The 14,168-nt window shown below is 42.3% G+C and overlaps 2 protein-coding genes across 3 annotated transcripts in view; one reads left to right on the top strand and one right to left on the bottom strand.

Moving 5' to 3' along the window:
• Window positions 1–14,168, top strand: part of RNASE9 (ribonuclease A family member 9 (inactive)) — a 172,731-nt gene that overhangs the window by 153,211 nt on the left and 5,352 nt on the right. For both annotated transcript variants that reach the window (XR_006203676.1, XR_006203675.1), the window contains exon 6: window positions 13,638–13,685. The gene's annotated coding sequence lies outside the window, so the exon portion shown is untranslated. The remainder of the gene's footprint in view (window positions 1–13,637; window positions 13,686–14,168) is intronic.
• Window positions 4,768–7,875, bottom strand: RNASE10 (ribonuclease A family member 10 (inactive)). The gene is made up of 2 exons (XM_042942580.1): window positions 7,842–7,875; window positions 4,768–5,468 (listed from the first exon to the last, which is right to left on the bottom strand). The coding sequence occupies exon 2, from the start codon at window positions 5,461–5,463 to the stop codon at window positions 4,816–4,818; it is 648 nt and encodes a 215-aa protein (XP_042798514.1). The 5' UTR covers window positions 5,464–5,468; window positions 7,842–7,875; the 3' UTR covers window positions 4,768–4,815.

Here is a 14,168-nt window from a genome sequence, read left to right as displayed (position 1 = left end):
ACAAGCAACAGAAATTTATTTCTTACAGTGCTGGATGCTGAAAGTCCAAGGTCAGAGTGCCAGCATGGTCTGTTAGGGCCTTCTTCTGGGTTGTATACTTCTCATAGTATCCTCACATGGCAGAAGGGGCTAGAGAGCTCTGGGGGATCTCTTTTATAACAGCACTAATCCCATTCATAAGTGCTCCATGACCTAATCCCCTGGGATAGACCCTACCTTCTTTTTTTTTTAATATATTTTTTTAATATTTATTCACTTTTGAGAGAGAAAGAGCATGAGCATGCATGAATGCAGAGGGGTAGAGAGAGAGAGAGAAACAGAAGATCCCAAGTGGTCTCTGCACTGACAGTGGAGAGCTTGATGTGGGGCTCAAACCCACAAACTGCGAGATCATGACCTGAGCCAAAGTTGATGCTTAACCAAGTCAACCAGGTGCCCCGATAGGGCCTACCTTCTAATACTATCACATTCGGCATTAGGATTACATTTTGTGAATTTAGGAGTGACACATATTCAGACCATGGCACCCAGAGTATGCAGGAAAATGAGAATGATAATTCATTTTCTGGTCATATGGAATTTGTCATTGGTAATTTTATAATATAAACATAAAACAATATATCCTCCAACCACATCTTCTCTTGAACTCTGTGGGTCATAATCACTGCATTCCTAGGATGTGACCTCTTGTATAACTAACAACACTACACTCCTGCCTTCTGCACATAGCCACCAGCAAGGAGGATAGGCAAGGGGCCCATGGGCAGAGTAAGAAGAGCAGTACTGTTTACATAAGGAACGACAATTATTCATCTTTATCAAGACCAACCCAAGAGAGTACATCATCACCTATCGATCAGAGGTGAGAGAAGACATTGATTAGAAGTACCCCATGGGTCCTACAAAGCAATGGCCTCAAAGCCCTTACAGGAGACAGGAATAGCTATTCCCTATCTCCACATGGTGTGGAGCTTGCAAACAGTGGAGTAACCACCCTGGGTGCCAGCAGTGGGGGGCTCACAGGGCAAGGAACAGGTGCTGCTATCCCTGCCCCCCTCAAGTATTATAGGCTAGAAGTAGCAGAGCAGTAATAACATGAATGGGTAAAAGCCTCCCACAACGCATCAACTCCAAGAGTCAGTAGTGACCACTGGTGACTCAGAATGCTAAATTCATACTGTGTCTGGGATGTGTTTTAACAAATTCATATGTGAGCACCATTCTGGTGACCCACTTTCATGTGAACCCACAAAAGAAATACCATGCCAGCCAGAGGGAGTGATCCACTTTCCAGGCCACCCTCCTAGAACCAGGGCTTGGCTTTAGGCCTCTAGGATGACTGTGTATGTGCAAGTCTCAGAACTCTTGGAGAGGCAGCTGGTTGGCCCTACACATGGGATAGGGGAGCAGTGCCCTCAAGGGGATAAATGGGACTAAAGCCTACACAGGTCCCAGTTCAAGCTTGGAGCACCTGATCTAGATGGTACTGTTGGTCCCAGTCAGTACCAGACACAAGAGGAGGACCTCCTATGTGAAAGGCACTCCAAAAGTGTAGTGTAGTTCTGAGGGGTTGGGCCCAGGGCAGAGGCCCTGTTAGCTGAGTTCTAAGGACTGCACTAGCCCCAAGTATATAAATTTTGTGGCTATCCAAGGGATGGAATTTGAGGAGTTTTACAGGACCCCACATATCCACATAGTAGCCAACATGCCCAAAATTCTAAGACGTGCCAATGGTATTGCATTTTGTATTATAGTACTGCTTCCAGATGGAGCCTGTCAAAATGCTTAGGTGCTTGGGGCACCTGGGTGGCTCAGTTGATCAAGCGTTCGGCTCAGGTCATGATCTTGTGGTTCTTGAGTTTGAGCCCTGTGTTGGACTCTGGGCTGACAGCTTGGATCCTGCTTCGGATTCTGTGCCTCCCTCTCTCTGCCCCTCCCCCTGCTCATGCTCCTCTGTCTCTCTCAAAAATAAACATTAAAATTTTTTTTAAAGAAATGGTTAGGTACTCAATGAGCACCGAGCCCAGCAACATCACCACCAAATGCAGCTGCCACTTACTGAACCCTATTATGGGCCGTTTAACCTCATATAATTCTCATAGCTACCCTATGAAGTAGGTACTACTATCTCATTTTACAAAGAAGGGACTGAAGTTCTGAGACCCAAGAACTATTATCCATGATCACAACTGCTTTTAAGTGTCAGAGCTTCAATTTCATGCCATGATTATATGATTCTCAAGAACTGGCTCCTTTCTCCTACAGCAGCATATCACATGAGATTGACTTATAGTCTAAACACAGATTACTTTATCATCTTATCTAGTTGTTAGTCTCTAAGGTAGGCCCAGTGATAGCTATACTAAATGAACAAAGCCAGAAGAAAGGCTTAGAAAATTCTAGGACAACTTTTCCCAACTAGAAACATAAGTTCTAGAAGATGTTATTAAATGATTAAGGGAAGGGTGGATTTCATGGTAAAATCAATTTAGCAATACTGAATATGATCTGAACTCTGCCTATTAGAGATTCACAGCCACGCTAATAGTAAAGGTTGTGAGATCTGCATAAAACAAACTTAACTCTGTTTCACCCAGCATCTCCCAAATCATTTTCACATGTCTGTTAACAGCCTTTGACACCAATTCACAGAAAAACTGCTGTAAGAGGAATTGTAACAGAAGCCTCAAAATGCTTGGATTCCACTTGGTGTGCAGACCCAAACTCAGACTAATTGAATCGATATCCCTGGAATTATACTTATTGGGATTATATGTGTTGTATTTTTAACAAGGAGATTCTAATGAACAGCCAAGGTTGAGAGAAACTTGTACAGGGTGTTCTGAAGATGATGTTTCAGTGCCTTGCAAATCATAAAGTGATTTTTTTGGCCTTAGTCCCTCCCTTCCAGCAGCTTATTATGTTCAGTGCTATATTACCCAACAGGCAGAGTAAGATCACTAGCAAAATAGGGGCCAAAAAGAAAAAGAGAATATTAGTGAGAGCAAGGAGATTGATTTTGAAAAAAATGTATTTATATTTTTTTCAAAAGGATTTGTGTAGTAATTTGGGTAAAAATCCAAACTTTGTTGAACTTTCATATAAATGTACTATGTTTTAGTTGGGTTTCTTTCTTTCTTTCTTTCTTTCTTTCTTTCTTTTCTTGAGATGGAGAGTACACAAGCAGGGAAGAGGGGAAGAGGTAGAGGGAGAGAGAGAGAGAGGGAGAATTCTAATCAAGCTCCATGTTCAGTGCAGAGTCTGACATGGGGCTCAAACCCATGACTCTGGGAACATGACCTAAGCAAAAATCAAGAGTAGGACGCTCAACCAACTGAGCCACCCAGGTGCCCCAGGTCTCTCTCTCTATCTCTCTCTGGTTTTTTTTTTTTTTTTTTTTTTTTTTTAAGTATTTTGGGTAGAATCCATAATCATCCAGGATGTTGGGCCTCTAAAGTCACAGTCTGGCTCTGTGTTCATGTCCTGAGAGAAGGACTCAAAACCTAGAGATTCTCTCCTGAACATCGTCTCTCTCTCTCTCTCTCTCTCTCTCTCTCTGTCTCTCTCTCTGTCTCTCTCATTTTCCTATAGTATATAGTACATATGTACTTATCACAAGACAAAGAATCCAGAATCCAGGCCCTAACCTCTAGTGAGTTGAATTTCACCCTTTGGGGTCCAGGAGAGCAAACTGAAGGGTGCTGCAAATCGGGAAGCAGCAAATGAAGGGAAGGGCAGGAACACCCCATTTGAATTATAGATCAACCATTTATAAGTGGGGTGATCTTGGTCAAGGTGAAATTGGCCTCTCTGAGCCTGTTACTTCTCATCTGTAAAGTGGAGCTTATCTACTGTCCCTCTTTATAGGGATTATGTAAAACCAAGTAGGTGACAGCATCTTGTAGAGTGTCCACATAGAAGGATAGCTTCCTTCCTGCTTGTCTGGAAGAGAAAAGAACACATTGAGCCCTCTGAAATGTGAATCAGGCTACTCAGCAGTTTTTATTGACTGCATAGTGTTTGACAGGGGTCAGAAAACTTGCTCCTCTTGAATGATTCTATGTTTCATACAATTTTTATAACTCCTGAAGAGGTCCCAGATAATCAACAAGCAGATAATCAATAAATGTGCCAAAGAAGAATATAGGAGAAACTTATAATATAGTTGCTTCTACAAAGATGCTTATGACTTCATAGGGTCATATATTGTATACTCAAATTAATTAAAGGCTAATTAAATCATGTATACAGGTCCACAATTCTTTACCTGAAACTTATATTTTGGGTAACTCAAGAAAAAAAACCTTATCCACATGGTTCACCAGATGCAGTCCTACAGTCCTAGATACAGTCACTGATTTGCTTCTGCAGTGCAGGGGTGCTGTGTGGAAAGCCCAAGGGGCTCACGTGATTGTCCTAGAGGCTCATGGATCACAGGGAAGGACATGGGACTACAGTGAGCTCCTGTAGTCCATATCCAAAGGCAAACATACCAGGGAACAGACTGGTCACAGCAGATACTAGAGAATCTCTTCACTGATCCCTTTCCAGGGCAGGAGTGATGGAGGGCCTGGAGAGACCATATATCATTACCCTATTTTGCCACCTGTAACCCCAGCAAAAAAAAAATGCAGGGTGGGTGAAACCTAGGACAATGAAGAATTGTGTTTTCAGGGGACAGTGGTAAGGAATAGGTCAGCCTCTCTTCCCAGAACCTTTTTTGCAGAACACCTAACAGGAGGAAAAGGGTATGAGAAGGAAGTGGGAAGGAAGGGAAAGAGGAGAAGGGGAAGGGGAAGAAGAAGGGAAGTTGCTTCATTGTCCAGACATCACCTGGACCTTCATGTCATTACAGGATATAATAATAAACTTTTCAAAAATGAAAGTGAGGTAATTACAGTGAGGAGTGACTTGACCTGGTTTGGATAACTTGCAGAATGTCAAATCAAAAGGACGAGAGCTTTTGTGGCATTTGCCTCCCTTGAGTTCACAGGCAACAACAGGATTATTACAGACAGCTCTGACTGTATCTAGATCCTCGTGGATGAATGTGTACTGGGCTATGCATGTGTGGTTGTGTTCCTTCACCTTGTGTGCCATCAGAGCATTGCATTCCCTGGCCATCAGGTCAAACCTGAGATAGTCTTTGTTGCTCTGCAAGGGAGCTTCAGCTCTGAGCATCTTGTTCCCTCCAACTTCGTCTTCACCAAGGATTGTCTCTTCTGGCCAGCCAGGTTGCACTATTCCTTTGTTGCTAAGCAGCATGGTTTCTGTAGTTCGGATGCCCTCTCCTTTAGTGGCTTTGGTGTTGTCCTCTGAATCGCTAGACAAAAACTCACTCAGGGGCTCATCACTATCCTCGAGGACTGCGGCAGCCATCTGAAGTCCCAAGCCCAGACCCACCCCCAGGCCCAGTAACAGCAGCAACATCATAAAGAAGATCTGTACCAGAGTCAGCTTCATCTTTCCTGGAGGGAGAAGGGAAACAGAAGGACTGACTTTGAGATGAAAATTGGCTCCATCGGGGACCCCAGACTCCCTAAACCCTGACAACTTGGTCTTTGGGGTCTCCTCTCCTTTCTCCGCACTACCCAATCCCCTCAAGGGAGAGATTCTTGCTTGTTCTTTTCCCATTTCTCTGGTCACTCCCCACAACATTCCTGTTGCTGTGTGATAAGCCACAGCTTATCCTGCAGAACAGGAAGATGGTGGGGAGAAGCAGCCCTAAAATTGGTTCACATATGGGGAGTCAGTGGGGAAAGTTGACATCCAGTGACTCTTAAACAGAAATTAGTTCCAAATAACCCAAGAGAATGGTTGAGAAGACAAATAAGTACAGTGTCACACTTTCCTTGAGAGAAATTCCTAGAGAAAGCCTTATTCTCAGTAAAGGACTAGAATTGTCATAGGAGACGATCTCTCTATTTTTATCCCAAGTCAATTTTTGCTCCTTCAAGCATCTATTACTCTCCTTTCTACCCACCCCTCCCCTCAAAAGATAAAAAGAAATAGAAGAAGTACCATGGTCCATTCTTACTCCTAAGCTTAGACTGTGTGGTAGGGACAGGTGGGGTGTTGGCAGGGAGGCTATGCCCAATTTCGCATCCCAGGACCCTGTTAAAACCACACGATGTCATGCCAGAGACCTTCTACTACTAAAGATCTCTTGGGGCACCTGGGTGGCTCAGTCGGTTGAGCATCCAACTTCAACTCAGGTCATGATCTCACGGCTTGTGGGTTTGAACCCTGGCTCGGACTCTGTGCTGACAGCTCAGAGCCTGGAGCCTGCTTCAGATTCTGTATCTCCCTCTCTCTCTCTGCCCCTCCTGCCTATATACATATATATATATATATATATATATATATATATATATATATATATATATATATATATTCTTATATATATTCTTTATATATAATATTCTTATATATATATTCTTATATATATTCTTTAGCACTTGGATATTTCCTGCTGATTAGTTTTGTACTCTCAGAGAGGAAATGGAGTAAGAATGAAACAAACAAAAAAAACCCAAAACAACCAAACAACTGATCTTCTGGGGTTCCCCTGCTAATAAAGATCCCAATGAGTGCTGAGAGTAGGAACATGTATTTTTGTCCTGCTAGGCCAATTTCATCCCCCAGTCAAAGAGAGATCTTCCTGGGGTGCCTGGGTGGCCCAATCGGTTAACCATCTGGCTCTTGGTTTTGGCTCAGGTCATGACCTTGCGGTTTCATGAGTTTAAGCCCCATGTCAGGATCTGCATTGGCAGCACATAGACTGCTTGGGATTCTCTCTCTCCCTCTTTGTCTGCCCCTCCCCCACTCACACTATCTCTGTCTCGCAAAACAACTAAATAAACTTAGAGAGAGAGAGAGAGAGAGAGAGAGAGAGAGAGAGAGACCTTCCCTACTAGAAAAGAAAATTGCTGTAAAGAGCATTGAGACAATTGATAAAATTAGAATATAGTCTGTGGAGTAGATAGGAGTGTTCTATCAATCTTTGATATACTAAAGTTGAAATAGTATCCTATGATTATTTAAAAGAATATCTTCTTGGGGCACCTGGGTGGCTCAGTCGGTTGAGCGTCCGACTTCGGCTCGGGTCATGATCTCGCGGTCTGTGAGTTCAAGCCCCGCATCAGGCTCATGCTGACAGCTCAGAGCCTGGAGCCTGTTTCAGATTCTGTGTCTCCCTCTCTCTGACCCTCCCCTGTTCATGCTCTGTCTCTCCCTGTCTCAAAAATAAATAAGCGTTAAAAAAAAAAAAAATTAAAAAAAAAAAAAAGAATATCTTCTTAAAAATGAAACCTGAAATATTAAGGAATAAAGGGGTACAATGTTTGCAACTTACCCTCAAATGGTTCAAAATATAGGTTATATGTATGTATATACATGCCTTTACAGAGAAAGAAAGAAAATGATTTTTTTTAATATAGGGGGCAAGTTTTTGTTTATTTTATTTATTTTTAAAGTTTATTTATTTATTTTGAGAGAGAGATAGGGAGAGTGAGGGAGGGGCAGAGAGAAAGGGAGAGAGAGAATCTCAAACAGACTCCATTCTGTCAGCACAGAGGCTGACTTGCGGCTGGAACTTATGAACTGTGAGATAATGACCTGAACGGAAATCAAGAGTCTGATGTTTAACTAACTGAGCTACCCAGGTGCCCCAGGGGGAAAGCTTTTAAAATTATGTATCTGAATAGAGAGCATTCAGGAGTTCTTTGTAATATTGTTGTAACTTTAAAGTAAAAAATATGTCAATATTAAAAAAAAATTTTTTTTAAGTAAAAGAACTTCCCATGTTGTTCCCTAGGGCACTCAATACCACTGTGACTTACCTCCACACCTAAGTAGCCTCAAAGATTTTTGTGTTCTCCTGTTCCCCAAGTTCTTCCCTCCCAGGGTTTCCTTCTTCCTGAAAAGTGACCTGGATGCTCGTCTGTAGAAAAATGGTTAGCTCCTGCTGGTCCATGTGCTCTTAAACCCAGACTTAATTCCCAAGCCCAACCTCCTTCCATTCCTCCCACCAGCACTGAATAAACACACTCACCCAATTCTCTCTGCTCCCACAAACACTTTGAAGTAAGGCTATTTGGACATTGAGACAGACCCAGACGTCCAAGGCAGGAAACGTCTCCAGCCTAGGAAAATCAGACAGTTTCATTTGGTCAATTGTCCAACTCCTGAGTTACACCCACTATCCTGAGGTTTATAGCAGCCTTATTTTGTCATGAATTTCAGATCAAGTCATTTTTTAATATTCTCCGCATGTACTTCCTTTAACCCTTTCCTGTCATTTCTGGAACATTGAGATCTTTGGCCTTTATATGGACCGACATGGCTATTTTGCTTTTTACATTATAGAATTGTGTCATGACTTAATTTGAACACTTGGAATATTTGTGTCAGTCATAATTTGCACATAACTTAACTTATGAAGCTTATCCCTGTCCTCCACTCCCTGCTCCCTATTTGCAACCCAGCCAAAAACCACATTCCCATAAGAACAGACAGATTTTGCGAACCTGACAATTTAGCCCTAGATAAGACCTTATCCAAAGCAGCACTACCTCTGTCAGTTCCTGCAGCCTGAGTGAGTAAAACCCGGAGGGTTACAATGTTGATTCTCTTCTCTTCCTTAGCTAAAAGTGCCATCATGAGATAATAGTTTTTAAAACACTCTGGAGATTGTGAAAACACTATGCAAACCTTCTCTGGACGCAAACAAGTCTCTTCAGGAGGATCTTTTGCTTTGTCATGCAGGCAGGGGTTTTCAAATTGTCTCTGGGAACTGCCTCTGTGATTGGCAAGGTATGCCTCGCTGACCTTCTGCAGTGCTGAGGATGATCATTTACAATAAGTGTAATAACAACTAACCAACACTTAGCATCTACTTCACTCCAGGTGTTTATTACATTTCACCCTCTTTTTGCCTGTGCTATCCTTCTCTGGTGTCCATTCTGCCCATCTGTTCTGGTAAGGTCTATTTGGAACATGAAGAGGCCATAAAGAATCCTCTGCTGAACCCAGTAGCTGTCTAGAGTCAGCAAAGATAATATATTCAACCACACTCATCACCTTCTTCTTTATAATCAGGTGTTTTGGTTACTATTAGGAATTGTCTGAAATTAACCTCGATTAAAGGAAAAAAGGACATACGTCTGTGGTCTAAGTATAACCTTTAGACTGACAGCGTTTTGGTTTTGTTTTTCCCTTTTCTAGGCCATGGTTTTCTCATCTTCTAAAGAATTTGTTTTTAATTTTATTTTTAAGCAATCTCCACCCCCAATGTGGGACTCTAGCTCACAACCCTGAGGTCAAGAGTCACAGGCTCTACCTACTGAGCCAGAAGGTGCCCTGAGCTTTCTCATCTTCTAAATTTGAGTAATAGTAGCTTTTACCCCACAGAGATGTTGTCAAGATTACACAAGACACTGCATGTAAAAGGATCACTATATTAGCTATTGTAGTTATTATTACATAGCAATTATCAATACATGCTCATTACCTGCTCAATACATTTTCCTATCAGAAATAACACATCCTAGAGCTGCAGCTAACAACAGTGCTCACTGCTTCTCCAAGAAGGCAAACAACATCTAGAATCTCAGAGAAGGAATTATGGCTCATATAGACCAACAATTCATTTTACAAATAAAGTGACTCAAGGGGCGACTGAGTGGCTCAGTTCATTGAGCATTCGACTTCGGCTCAGGCCATGATCTCATGGTTCATGGGTTCGGGCCCCACATCAGGCTCTGTGCTGACAGCTCAGGGCCTGGAGCCTGCTTTGGATTCTGTGTCTCCCTCTCTCTCTGCCCCTCCCCTGCTTGTGCTCTCTCTCTCAAATAAATAAATAAATAAATAAATAAATAAATAAATAAAATGTTTAAAAAAAACAAATAAAGTGACCCGAAGAGGTTAATGTCTCAGATGCTACAGGTAAGTATTGGCAGTTCTGATATTAGAACTTTGACTTCTAGCTAAGCAAAATTTATGATAGACCAATGATTGGCAAGCAGGAAGGTAGATAGATTAGAGAGGTAGATAGATAGATGATAGGTAGATAGATAGATAGATAGATAAAAGGCAGGTAGATATATATAGAGAGATACAGATAGAATAGATGCTCTGATAAGAAAATTGACAATGAATCCATCTAAGACTTAGATTCTAAGTATAAGTGCTATTTCTCATAAATCAATCTAAAATATGGACTTCCACTTATAGTCAGGATAGAGGAACAGCGATTGGATTTTGCCTGAAACTGCTAAAAAAAAAATGAATTATATGAAATGATAGATTTTCAAGGCATTGACAAGAGACAATGAAGTACAGTGATCATTGAGAGAGGGGCCACCAAACGGGATGAGCTTACTCCCCCAGCCTCCCCCCTGGGGAGAGTTTCTAGGCCAGGTGGTACGGAGGGGGTACCCAGGCAGAGTCTGTCAGTCTCCCTGAGTTGAGGCGATAGAATTGAGAGTCCAAGGAGGCCCAGGCAACTAGAGTTCATGGGGCAGAATACCAGGGGGCACAAGACTGCGGAGAAAGAATTCCAGTGACCTGCAATGAGGAAGATATCACTACACATCTATCAGAATTGCTATAATGAAAAAATAGTGAGACTGCGAAAGCCTGGAGAGATCCAGAAAAACTGGATCTGTCATACATTGCTGATCGGAATATAAGTGGTACAATTACCCTGGAAAACAGTTTGGAAGGTTCTTAAAATACTAACTATATATTATAATACAACTTGGTAATCACACTCTGGGGTGTTTATCCCAGAGAAATGAAAACATATGTCTACACAAAAACCTGTACACAAATATTAACAGCAGTTTCATTTGCATCAGCCAAAAACTGGAAGCAGCCCAAATATCCTCCACCAAGTGAAGGGCTAAACAAACTGTAGTACATGTGTACCATGGAATACCACTCAGCAATAAAGAGGGACGATCTGCTGATACAACAACCTGGATGAATTTCAAAGGCATTATGCTGAGCGAAAAAAAAATAATAATATCACATGGTCATGTACCGTATGACTCCATTTAGATGAGATCATATAATATGGAGAACATGGTAGTGTTCGTCAGGGGTTTAGAATGGTGGGGATAAGGACACAGATGTGACTATACAGAGGTACCACAAGGGAGATCTTTTTGTAAGTTTTTTTTTTTTTTTAGCTACTGTCTATGCCTATGAGTGTGGGGCTCAAACTCACAACCCTGAGATCAAGAGTTGCATGCTGTACTGAATGAGCCAGCCAGGCGCCCCCACAGGGAGACCTTTGTGGTGATGAAATAGTTTTGTATCTTGATTGCAGTGGTGATTGCATGAATCTACACATAAAATGAAATGACACAGAACTATACTCACACACATTATGCTAATGTCAATCTTACACATCATGCTAATGTGTAAGATGTAATCACCAGAGGAGACAGGTGAAAGGTACGTTAGACCTGTACTATCTTTGCAGCTCCCTGTGAATCAATATTTTTTTTTCAGAATAAAAACTTGTTTTAAGTGTTAAGGCTCATTACAGATGTTTTACATAATAGTATAGAGAAACACACGTATGCACACCCAAGACCCCCATCTAGACGGTTATTTACACTTAGTGTATATCCTTGTGGTCTTCTCCCACCCCACTCAGCCCTGTGTTGATGTTAAGTTCAACATGTCCATAAAAATTACAAGTTGAGGAGTGCCTGGCTGGCTCAGTCTATTGAGCCCCCAGCTCTTGATTTTAGCTCAGGTCATGATCTTGCAGTTTATGGGATTGGGCCCCACATCAGGCTCTGTGCTGACAGTGTGAAGCCTGTTTGGGATTCTCTCTCTCCCTCTCTCTCTCTGCCCCTCCCCCACTCATGTGCTGTCTTTCTCTCCCTCTCTCGCTCTCTCTCTCTCTCTCTCAAAACAAGTAAACATTTTTTTTTTTTTTAATTACAAGTTGCGATGTCAGATGGTAGTTAAGTATAGTGAATATAGGAGCCTGTATTAGCAGGCGAGTCTGATGTGGAGATACACATTTGGGAGACATCAGCTTATGACCAGGTACCTAAAGTATGAGACTAAATGAGCATAAGTGTCAAGAGAAGTTTGGTTTTCTACTTTGTTTTGTTTTTAAGAAAAGAAAAACAACAGCTTGTTTATTGATAATAAAGACTAAGCAGAGAGGAAAACCAATAATGCAGGAGCAAAAGGCAAGATTTGTTGGAGCAGTGGTGTTTTTTGTTTTTTTTTTTTTAATTTTTTTTTTTCAACGTTTTTTATTTATTTTTGGGACAGAGAGAGACAGAGCATGAACGGGGGAGGGGCAGAGAGAGAGAGAGACACAGAATCGGAAACAGGCTCCAGGCTCCGAGCCATCAGCCCAGAGCCTGACGCGGGGCTCGAACTCACAGACCGGGAGATCGTGACCTGGCTGAAGTCGGACGCTTAACCGACTGCGCCACCCAGGCGCCCGAGCAGTGGTGTTTGAGTGCTCAGACTGAAGACAAATTGCCTGGGTTTATGCATAAACATGTGTTATTGTATCTGTGAATTGAGAGGCCTGAGAAAACTGAAACTTAAAAGCTTAAGTTACGGGAAACTGAAACCTAACCAAGCCTAACCAGCTTGTTCTGCTTCTGTACAATTGCTTGGCCCACCCGTGTATTCCTGATCAATCATTGTTGCTTGGCACATCCGTGTATTCCTGATCAATCATTGTTGATACCCGTACCCCCAGTTGTGGTCTGATCTAAAGGCAGGAACCAATCGAATACTGCTAAGTGTCCAACTTTAAACACCAACCAATCGCAGCTCTGTAACTGTGGAAAATTCCTGATTTCCCCATGACTTGTTTGTACCTGTCTACAAAAGGGGTGTAAAAACCTCTCTCGGGGCCTCTTAGCGTCACCGGCAACAGGTGCGCAGAGGTCCAGGTTCGAACCTGCAATAAATGACCCTTGCTGCTTAGCTCTGACTCTGGACTCTGGTGGTTCGTTTTGGGGGGTCTCTTAGACTCTGGGCATTTCAGAATCACACTTCAGGAGAGTGAAAGGGACATACAACATATTTTCTATAAAAGCTTGGATCTGGAGACATGGTTGAGAATCACTGGTTTACACAAGAATTAGTAATGGCCAGGGATCTTGCTACACTGTGCACTTGGGAGCTTTTTCTTCATTCTGTGGTTGCAGCTGCTACTGCCCAGTGACAGCTGACTGGATGGATAGTGCCGCTCAGCTCTGGGCTGGATGCTCTCCAGCTATGAGGAGTTTCTTAAGAGGAGACACAAAAGGGAAAGGGAACAACATTTCACTAATAAGGAATTTGACTCTGCTGTGGATCCCAAATAAACCATTGGCTTTTATCCCCAGGTTTTGGTCATGCACTTGTCCAGCAGATATACAAAAGTCCAGAGTGGGGACAGTGGGGTGGGGAGGCATTTTTCAGAGATGGACATGTTATTTGAGATGACCCAGTGTTTAAATTCTGGCATCTGTTAGGACTCCAGTGTGCTCCATCAGTTTAGCCTGACCCACCAAACACAAAGGGCTCTAGACTATTAAGGATATGCGACAAACATCTTGAGAGTAAACACTTCCTTATGATATCATGTAATGTAATTTTTCTTACAGAAACAGTTCTGAAAGTTCTGCTCTACTCAAGGGTGGCCAGCCACGGAGGTAAGTAGAGACTGAACCTTAACTGAGCTCTGCTCAACACACCGTACAAACAGGCACAGAGCCGACTTCACCCAGAGGAACTGGCTTTTCTTCCAGCTCATACAAAGGTGTTTTTTTAGGCTTTCTAGGGATCTAAATCGAGGGCTTTTCATTTTGGTTCATTTTCACCTAAATTACCTTATATGACCCTTACAACTTCCCCAACAAGTAAGAAGAGCTAGAATTATTTCTCCTGTTTTATAATAACATTGAGGCCTTAAGATGTTAAGTGACTCACGTAAGGCCACGTAGGTAGCAGGTACCAGAACAGGAGCAGGACTTTGATCTACAGGCTCCCACCTGTTGTTCCCTCTCTCATACCATCTGTCTCGCCCCTGATGGTCTGTTCCAGTTGAGGTCCTTTCCTCATGGAACTAGAGAATAACTGGCTACCATTGATGCCCAAAACAATCTTATAAACATCCATCTAATATAAGATGGACA

This window comes from Panthera leo, chromosome B3 (assembly GCF_018350215.1).
Source record: "Panthera leo isolate Ple1 chromosome B3, P.leo_Ple1_pat1.1, whole genome shotgun sequence".
In the NCBI taxonomy this organism is placed as follows: domain Eukaryota; kingdom Metazoa; phylum Chordata; class Mammalia; order Carnivora; family Felidae; genus Panthera; species Panthera leo.
This window is presented reverse-complemented; position numbering and strand designations above follow the sequence as displayed.

Bases quoted from the DNA above. Each gene is read 5' to 3' on its own strand.
- RNASE10 (XM_042942580.1), bottom strand. From the start codon at position 5,463: ATGAAGCTGACTCTGGTACAGATCTTCTTTATGATGTTGCTGCTGTTA.